At 34.8% G+C, this 10,655-nt stretch overlaps 1 protein-coding gene across 1 annotated transcript; it reads right to left on the reverse strand.

The window, feature by feature from the left end:
- Positions 1 to 5,474: 5,474 nt before the first annotated feature.
- Positions 5,475 to 10,400, reverse strand: LOC118736159. The gene is made up of 2 exons (XM_036466257.1): positions 10,251 to 10,400; positions 5,475 to 6,012 (listed from the first exon to the last, which is right to left on the reverse strand). The coding sequence occupies exons 1-2, from the start codon at positions 10,271 to 10,273 to the stop codon at positions 5,475 to 5,477; spliced, it is 561 nt and encodes a 186-aa protein (XP_036322150.1). The 5' UTR covers positions 10,274 to 10,400.
- Positions 10,401 to 10,655: the final 255 nt, after the last annotated feature.

A 10,655-nucleotide genomic window follows, 5' to 3' on the forward strand; every position in this document is an offset into this window, starting at 1 on the left:
ATAAAAATATTAAAAATAAAATGTTAACAAGCCACAATAACATTGACTAAAACATTAAATGTTTTTCTGTTTTATTTACTTTTTATTTTTATTTTGGTCGATATTTCGCCTTCAGTCTGAAGGCATCTTCAGGAACTATTAGCTTTATCCAGTCGACCGGACAAAGCTAATAGTTCCTGAAGATGCCTTCAGGCTGAAGGCGAAATATCGACCAAAATAAAAATAAAAAGTAAATAAAAGAGAAAAACATTTAATGTTTTATTTAACATACGGCCTATAGCTCAAAAATAATTATTAAATTATACTCAACGGCTAATAAGCAACACAATCATTATACATTTTTGGAAAATGGGCGTAGCCACGCCCACTTATGGTTACATGTGTATATCTTGGTAACCGCTGCACCAATTTCTTCCAAACTTGGCACAGTTGTTGGCCTTGGTACAGCGTACTAAATGGCCGAAAAGTTAAAAAATCGGACACTAACCACGCCCACATCCCATATAACGGTAATATAGAGAAATACAAAATCTTCGATAAATCAGTAAATATTAAAGCTGATTGATTCGAAATTGATGCTTGCAACAATTCTTTACCAAGAAATACGTTTATGGTACAATTTTGGAAAATAGGCGTGGCACCACCCACTTATGATCACATATATGTATCTCCGTAATCGTTCTACAAATTTGTACCAAACTTGGTATGGTTATTGTGCTTGCCACATAAAAGTAAAACGTTGAAAATTATTGAAATCGGACTAAAATTACGGCCGCTTTTCATATAACGGTAAATTCCAGAAATGCTTAAAACTGCAATATTTCGAAATTTAAGGACGCTAATTTACTCAAAATTGATACACCCCGGCTTACCATCTAGCGGTAGATTTCGGAAAGGTGAAAAAATATACATTTAATACTTGCGCCGGGTATTTAATGTTCGGCTCCGCCCGAACTTAGAATTTCTTACTTGTTATGATTACGATTATAGCAATCGTAATCCTTAACATTTCAAGATTACAATTACCGTAATTGTAATCATGAAAATTACGATTACAGTAGTCGTAATCGATAAATTTTTAGGATTACAATTAAAGTAATCGCAATCATGCAATTCAAGATTTCGATTACAGTAATAAAGAAATTAGTTTTGCTTAGAGCAAATATTGATTTTTATACACTAAAATGGATTTAAATTATGCATTCGCCTATTCGTTTGAAATTGTTGTAATATTCTACACAGACTCGTGGTCGCAGTATTTCCAATAAAGTGTGATTTTGATTCACCGTCCACCTTGATGTTGTCACACAAAATGGAGGGACCTACAGTTTTACGCCGACCCGAAAGGCGAATGCATTTGTAGGAAAAGATGTTTTTCATGACAGAAATACATTCGGAGGTTTGCCATTGCGTGCCGAGAAGCGACCGCTATTAGAAAAAAAACGTTTTCTGTTTTTAATTTTTTGGCGTTGGGTTAAACCAGGCTTGAATACACGCCCTACGAAATGGTAAGCGCACACTGCTAACCACTACACCACAGCGGCCGCTGTGTAACTGTATTATTTCAACTTTAAATCAATTTTACATACTTTTCGGTGAAAGTGGCTCATTTACTTAACTGCAAAACTTCTACAGAATATCATAAAATCGCAATCAACATTTTCTTGTTTACGATTACGTTAATTGTAATCATAATATTTTTAGGATAACAATTAAAGTATTCGTAATCATAATTTTCATGATTACAATTACTGTAATTGTAATCTTAAAATTTTTAGGATTACAATTACGGTATTCGTAATCATGTTTTCCATGATTTCGATTAAGGTAATCATAGTCCCTAAATTTTTAAGATTACAATTATTATAACCATAATGGCAACATTTGAGATTACAATTAATGTAGTCGTAATCGTATATAATTTAAGGATTACAATTACGCAATCGTAATTGAAATGTAATCGTAACCAAAAATCACCCAGCTCTGAATTCAACAAACCCATCAAGATGTAATTTTTTCTGGTCTTAATATTTTCATACATATTAGTTTTGTTATCTTTTAACTTCAGATTTAAATGTCGAGTTCACAAAAGAATGCGCTGGAAATTTAAAAACATTTGTACCGTCTTCCTGGAAGTGGTATTTTGTATTTTTGCAGCTTCCAAATGCGCAACTCATTTTTCTTTTTATTATTTCATTTATTTATATGTTTATTTTATGCAAGTGAGACTAGTGTCTCTTACAGGACATCGACTAAAGGTTAACTATGGTGTTAAAAAAAAGAAAATAATAATAATAAAAAATTATATATAATATTATTTTAAAATTAGCATTAGTTATAAAAGGCATAGAGAGAAGGTAGAAGAAGATAGTCTAGAGGGAATGAGGAGGGAGAGGTTTTCCAGATGCAAGTCAAGAGAAGTAAGTTTGTATTGTATTCTTGAAGCATCTAGCATCTTTTATAGTTCTTATAGCGGGTGGAAGAGAGTTCCATAATTGTGCACCATGAACAAAGAACATGCGAGAAGTAACAATGTATGTAGTCTTAGGTATTATAATATTTAGCACACGCTCGCTTTGCCCAAATTTTAGGTTTTTAAATAAGTATTTTAGTTTTGCAGTATAAAACAACTTGTGTAAAAAAACAAGATTTTGTATCTTAAGAAAGCTATCCAGGGTGTTGTCAAGTATTTGCTTAGAATGAGCTGAAATATGGTCATATTTTCGTTTTGAGAAAATAAAATTATTATTTTACTTTGTTTTTTGTTATTTTTATGGCCTTATAACAATTATATTCAACAATTTTTATGAGCTTGAGGCCGTTTTAAAGTGAAAAATTATTGTGGAAAAGCAACAATAATTTGAAAAAATGGTAGAAGTGATATCTATTTCGGAAATCACCACATTTCCTCATCAGACTTCTTTCAGTAGGATTCGACCCGCCGTTCACCACTGACTCAGCCAGTTGCCTACGCACTGTGCTAAGTTTGTCTTGTTAATTCTTGTTGCTTATTTTCCACTATTTCACTTTGCTAAGCCAACTACAATCAAGCGCAGCTATTCCGCTGCAATTCACTTGATCATGTGGTTGTTGGTTTTGTTGGTTTTTGTTAATATTTCTATTATTAGAATGTTTAACTTTTTAGGTGTGCTCGTCCTTAAGTTATTTGTTTTTTGTTATTTTTATGGCCTTATAACATTATATTCAACAATTATTATTTTACAAAATTATTTTGTTTTTGCTATGTCTAGTTTATTTCAGAAAAAAATTATATTATAATTTTCAGTGTGGTAGCTAGATTTTGATGAAAATGGCAAAATTCCAGCAAATGTCAAATGGCTAACATGGCTGCTAACGTCATTAATTGAAACTACCTTCTTTTTTCTACCATTCTTTAAACCTACTTTCTTTTTTAAGAATGAGGCCATTAACAAAAACGAAAAATTCAAAAAAATTACGTTCAAGAAATTGAAAAGAAATTTTCTTCTATCAAAGTTTCTTAAATTACCTCTCAAGAAATATATGCTCGTTTAGTAAGAAAATTTACAGGAAAGGTCAAGTAGGTACTTTTTCAAGCAGCAGAAATAATGAAAAATATTTGTCGTGATTTTTATTGACTGCAATATTAAAAGTACAGGGTAAAAAAAACTTCTATTATGTTTTATAATAAGGATTTTGTGGCTAAACAACAATGACCACAAGTAATGAAATAAAGATTTTTTTTCGCTCATTTTTTAAATCTACATACATAAATATTATTCTAAAACAAGGCGCTTATTCCCAGTGATCTACTATTATACATCAAATTAAAGTGCTCGATCTGAAACTTTGCACAAACTTTTCAAATTTAAGATTCATTGAACCACTTTCTAAATATTTGCGTCGAAAGCTTTTACAATTTTTGCATTGAGCAAAGCATTGCTACGTTAATTTCGATAGGCAGCGTCTCAGCGGGACATAAGAGAATGAAAAATAGTTCCATTTATCTTTCGTCCCTGTTTTCGTTTCATATCGAGCAATGCATTGCTACGTTCGTGCGAATTAGGTAGCGATACAAAACAAAAATTTTGCTTTTGTCTCTGTACAGTATAAATTTATTTTCAATTTTGTATATTTTTAAAAAGCTGGAAAACTTAAAAAAGAAGTCCTGGAAGACGAACTGAGAGAACGGTAAAGCATTTTAAACTCTCCATATATATGCGTTTCAGAGAATCTGTTTATTTACGTTTTTTTTCGCGGGTTAGAGAACTCTCGCCGGACTCAAAAGTTAAGATAAGATTTTTGTACTGAAAATTTGTAGTTAATTACCGATTCTGAGTAATTAATCAAAACCACTTGAAGGATCGATTAATTTCGGGTTCAAAAAATAAGCAATGTACAATAGTTAATAAAGAAATGGTTAATATGTTGTACGTAAAAGTAAATGTTTGCTATGGCGTCGATATCTACTGTCGTTTCTGAATATCCACAGGAGAATGTAGGAGTAGGAGAGTTGCACCTCATGACTTGATACTAAAAGTCGGAGCAGGTGTGATGTTAGCCCGCAACCTAAATATATACATATGAAGGGTTAGTTAATGGTCTCGCCTAATAGTTAAAGAACTACAATAGGCGTGTTTTATTTGGCGAGAAATGTAAGCTATTAGCTTATTTTGCATGCAAGACTTAGCCAACATAACTATATTGACTAAGTTTTCCATACAAAATAAGCTAATAGCTTAAATTTCTCGTCAAATAAAACACGCCTAATATAATTTTTTGGATGCCGCAATACAAATATGTACATATAAAGGATTAGTTAATGGACATGTGATTCACAAGGGAAATGAATTTTACTGTCCCATATAAATTTACAGCCCAGCGACCCAAACTATCCCTATGTATTAAAACGCCGCCAATTCAAAATTATTGCAGCGTTCGCAATAACAATAAATATGTAAGGTCAGACCCCAACAAGGGGATTGCTTTACGCATGGCCAGCTATGTATACGTACCAAGTAGAGCATGATCTTGCCAAAATACCAAAGTTAAAGTTTGTTCAATATTTACGATATTGGTTTCGATAGTAAAAAGTATTATTTATTAACAATAATTCAAATTTACAATACTTCAAGAAAATTATGAAAGTATGGTTGAATGCATATGCATGTATGCATGAACGAATATAATACAAGAGACTTTAATGTTTGAAGGTGACTTTAATTAACAATAATATGTATGTAGAAACTGAGAATGTTAATAAGCGGAAAGTATGAATGATTTTAAATAACAACTTGAGTGCAAGAATTAATATTTAACAATATGAGAAGATTCGCGAAGCGAATGATTTTATGAAAATGAAATATAATTTAAATGTACAAGTACGCAAACTATTAAAAAGATAATGCGAACGATTTGATCGATGAATAGAGGTCCTGGTAAGCGGAAATCCCTCGGTGGATGAAAATGATGATGTGCTGCTATCCTGCTGGACATCAGTGGAAAAAGAAGAAGCGAATGACAAGGTGGCGGTTGCATTTATAGGCAACACTGGAAGTGGCCCAATGTGCCAATAAGCAACCGTGGGAAGCAATTCCCGTGCACTTGTCGAACTTCCAACTAGAGCAGGGATGCTTTTCTAGAGAATATATGCAGGGATGCGTTGAAGAATCAAGCTGAGCAGGGATGCTTTCTTTAAGTAGGCGCAAGTCACTTAAACATGCCGGCCCCGTTGCACTTGTGCAAGGCTGTCCTTCTGCTTCGGCAAAGCTCTTTGAACTTATCTCTGTGCCCCGACGCCTAGTTGGATTTCTATAGATGGTAGGAGAGAATGCACCGCCGCCGATCTTTTTCTTATCCTTAAGCAATGGTTTCGCTGCATGCGCTCGAAGATCATGGGGAAGGTTGTACGAGCATTTTACATAGTCCTGTATATCCATTTTCGATGTAATCTTGGAAAAACGTATTAGTGCTTCATAACGATAAATCTCAAAACTATGCTGGATTGCTAAATGGTTTCGTGGCGAGGGCGATCTGCAAATATAATTCGTTATAAAAGCTTCTTTGAGGATTTCCATGAGAAATAGTTTCCAAAGTTCTGGGGACTTAACGTCGACCGAAACTGCAAAATCACTGCTGGGGTCGATAAATATTGAGAAGTTCAAGTGTTGTGCAAATATTTTTTGTAAGATATGTTCTCTGTTGAAGAGTGTGTGTGATTGATATCTTTGGATTTTGAAATTCAAGGCTGGGATATGCCTTTCTTGTGCGAGTTTTATAGGGCGTGAAATGATATTACGATTGGTTTCCTTTGCAATAAGTGTAAGAGATTCGTAGATATTATTCAAAGTGGACTGTATTTGATAAGCTTTTGTTTCATGATTGGAATTGCGTATATAGGAATTAACTGGCAAAGTTTTTGACCAAAGTAAAAAGTGAGAAAATATGCAATTTTTCTCTTCAATAATGTGAATGGTTTGAAGTTTGCGTTTTTTTGAAAGAGGCGAAAGTGGCGAATTTTCAAGAGGTTTCCAAAGCCACCAGAGGAAATGATTATGAGGATTAGAACATAGTATACCTTTGATATTGCTAACATATTTGTGAATTTTTTTTAATATTGTTGCGTCATTTTGTTCGAAACCATGTGGGTTTATTGTTCTTAATGATGCGATTTTTGGTTTTGAAGAAAATATATGTAATGGGGTTACTTCGAATGACTTAGATTGCATATAGCGAAATGAAGCATTCTGATTTATGGGAAGTGCAGTCGCTTTAGATACTGGGATATGTTTGATGAATAATTTCCTCCACTCTTGATGATCGAGTGGCTTTGGCACTATTTGCTGAAGTTGTATTTCGGTTTGTTTAGTAATGGGCGACAGCGTCCCTGGGGGGCTCGAAAGTGGCGAAACATAAAACGCAATTTCGCATTTTACCGCACTTGGTTTGGTGGTTTTTAGTGACCGGCTCCAAACCCATCGATGTGTTGTGTTTTGTGCGAGGAGACTTTTGAGGTTTAGGATTTTAGCTCTTTGATGTAGAGTTCTAGGTTTTATGCATCGGCGTAATGCGTTAAAATATGAATCACGGGGGTTTACTGTTGGAGTGTTTGGCTTCTTGGTGTAAGACCTTGGTAGATAATTCGTTGGTTTTCGAATTGATGACTTTTGAAAAGCTCTTGGAGTAAAGATGTGCTTGATATGCATGTGGGTATTAGGATGGTTTGATTTCTGCTGATCGATTGAAAAGCTGGTTTGTAAATGGAAATGACTATCAGCTGAGGCAATAGGGGGCTTCTCTTGGTAGATGTTGCCTTCAGTAATATAGAAAATGGGATTATTCGATTGAATTGGGTGAGGGTAGGTAGATTCAGTTTGCAAAGAAGTTGGGTTTGGACCTTTTTGAGTTAATTGTTTGCTAACTATAGCCTTTGATTCCGGCTTGTTAGTCGATTCAGGATGCAACATGGTATGGTGGAAATCTTTACAATGAAAACATTGGGAAGCTTTTTGGCAGTTGATGACCACATGACTGCCGCTCCAGCAATTGATGCAATGTCCATTGTGTTCTAAGAACTTAGTGCGTTCTTTAGTGCTGAGTTTTCGAAATTTAAAACATAATTTTATCGGGTGATTATTAATCTTGCGAAATTTGCATTTGAATGACAGATGCTCTTGGAAATGTGTTTTAATCTGATCTGCGGTTTTTTGTGGAAGAGATTTGCGTATTTTAAGCAGATCGAGAATCTGTGATGTGCAATTATAAAAACTGTCGGTACGCAATTGGAGTTGGTTACCCGCTTCTTCTTTGAAGTCGTTGGGAACATATTTTTCATCAGTAAGGCAGACTTTTCGATATGAGAGTTATAACCTTTCCCATCGTGCATTGAGATCCTCAAGCTTGATTTCCAGCAAAGTATCGGTGTGGTCTTCCGGATCTTGTTTTTCAAAATGCTCACAGAAGGTTATAATGTTGTTGGAGTCGAAAAGAAAATCTGCCATTACTGCTGACTCAGTCGCCATGACTTCAGATAACTGATCAAGATGTGTCAACGCAAGCTCCTGGGGCTCCAAATCAGGACAACAGATGCGATATGTCGCTTACTAGTCGAACCTTCGACGTCAGTTGCGGTGAGTGGTAAATGTACCAAACGATTTTTAGAGAGAGATAAAACCAAGTTGACGAACCTTCGACGGGATCGAAAAAGGTACCAATCAGATCAACCGATAAGTTTGAGAAAACAATTTGTGCAAAAATTATTTATCGTTCTTCAGACTTTGTAATTGGACCGTTAACACGGGATAGAAGCTTATAACTGTTTGGCTTACAGTTCGCAAACCATTCAGGAGAGAAGTAAATTATGATATATACGTGTGAAGTAAAATATAATATATATACGTGTGAAGTAAAATATAATATATAGGAAAATATGGTAACAGGTACGTATTAATTTGACTGCCGATCGATATGAGATCGATTAGCGACCGACGCAAACCGCACCGCGTAACCGTGAACCAGGTTAAAGATTTAAATTTGATTTCCCAATAAAGTTTTGGGTTTTGGTTTTAAATTAATTCGAATATGGCAAAGTGCAAGCGTGGCTAGTATTCGATTTAATGTCGCACTTGATTGAATGGTACAATTATTCCGGCTGATTATCTATGATGTCACGCATAACCGCAAGTAACGCAACGCAAACATATGGATTTTCGAAATTCACGTCTATGTATTTTAAACTGTCTACGTTAACGCACGTAACGCACTGGTTTTCCACGGACCACCGCACAGCCGTATGTACCCGTGCGTTTATATCACGAAAAAAGCCTTGAAATCAATTTAAATGGTTTAAATGTCTATGTTGACGGAAACAACGTTTGGTTAAATTATTGCGAACGAATCTTTACCACACTTTACCAAAACCGATGTATTCGAGAGACAAGAAAATATTCGAGTTCGAGTTATGCACTTTTAGCGTATAGCTGTATACAAATTAGAGGTACAAAGGGCTTGTACCTACCTATATGTATATTGGTATATATATATGTATATATATATAGATAGGGTGTAGGGTTGTAGGTATAACGATGTATGTATGTGCCCGTAATGAGCCACTTGAATATTATTATGGGTTAGTATATATGCATATGTATATTCACCAACGTATATAAATGGAAAAGATAAAAAAACAGATTCATGCAAATGATTTTAAAATTTTCATAAATGTAGCATTTTTTTCTCTGAGTGTATCGCTTTTGTCAACAGCGAATCTTATTAGATTTTATGTATATCAACTCGTTGTGTTGACGAAAGCAACGAATTGCAAATGAAACGCAAATACGTATGTACGTATGTATGTAAATACATACATATGCACATAAATAAGCAAATAATAAGGCAATGTTCCAACGCAGGCGCAAACGGCACAAATGGATTTACCCAAAAACACGAGTGTATTGAAAATATATACATATACAACCCTATGTATATTTAAGCAAAAGAAATGCGCTGGTGCAACCAGCAAGTTGCAAAGTAATATGTATGCGCAGTGGTAAAAATTTTGACACGAACTTTCAGGGTTTTTACACACATACGTTCATATGCATATCAAGACGTATGTATGTACATATGGATAGGAAAATTCCTGCAAAGAATTTTAAAGTTTTGCAAATGTATACTTTTTTTTCCTTAAGTGTATCGCTTTTGACACTAGCGATTCTGATTGGAAATTATAGCAGCTGGAAATTTAGCAGGCAGCGCAGCCAACGAAATATACAAAGAAATGCAAACGAAATATGCAAAGAAACTATGCCAATACGTAAGTATGTATGTACATGTATGTACATACATACATATGCACATAAATACGCGAATAATACGGCAAAGTTTCTAACGCCGGCGCAAACGGCAAAATTTATATATACAAAAAAACCACACAGAGCGTTTTGAAAATTTAGATGTAGATATATGTAGATGCACATACGAGAATGTACGATGGAAATAATAGCGCTGGCGCAACCAGCAAATTTTAAAGTAGATATTAGCGGTAGGAGTACCGAATAAAATTGCTACGCTAGCGTGTGGTTTTTGTACATAAGTACATACATACATACATATGTACATCAACGAATATGGCGAATTAAATTTTAGACTTCCAACGAGTAGTGGGTTTTCGCTTGTACGTACATATGTATATTAAAACCGTTAGAGTAACGGGAATATGTATGTATACATTTATGATTGCAAAATCAAGAAAATTGTATTTTGTGACTTACTTGCGTGTTTGGGGTTTTACCATGGTTGACCGGGGAGGAAACGACTTTCCCGCGTTGCAAATTTTTTGTCCAACGATGAAAATTGGGTCCCGCGAAGCTCCTTTAGCTCCCGCGCTGAAATGTTGGTCCCTCGTTGCGAACTCCCACGGCGCACTTGTTGCCGAACTCTAATTTTATTGTTTTTGAAATCCCACGTTGGGCAGCCGAAAATGTTGGCGTAATTTATAAAAAATGCAAAACTTTTACAATTTACCGGTTTTAATGTTTTTGGTGATCGAAAAAGACGAGAGTGAAAATTTGCTGCTGCTGCTCGCTGATGCTGCCGAAAAAGAAAAGAAGTAATAATGACAGTCGCAACCAAGAAAATTATGAAAGTATGGTTGAATGCATATGCATGTATGCATG

The sequence above is a fragment of the Rhagoletis pomonella genome, unplaced genomic scaffold, assembly GCF_013731165.1.
Source record: "Rhagoletis pomonella isolate Grant_MI unplaced genomic scaffold, Rhpom_1.0 Rhpom_scaffold_00003, whole genome shotgun sequence".
Taxonomy (NCBI): Eukaryota; Metazoa; Arthropoda; class Insecta; order Diptera; family Tephritidae; genus Rhagoletis; species Rhagoletis pomonella.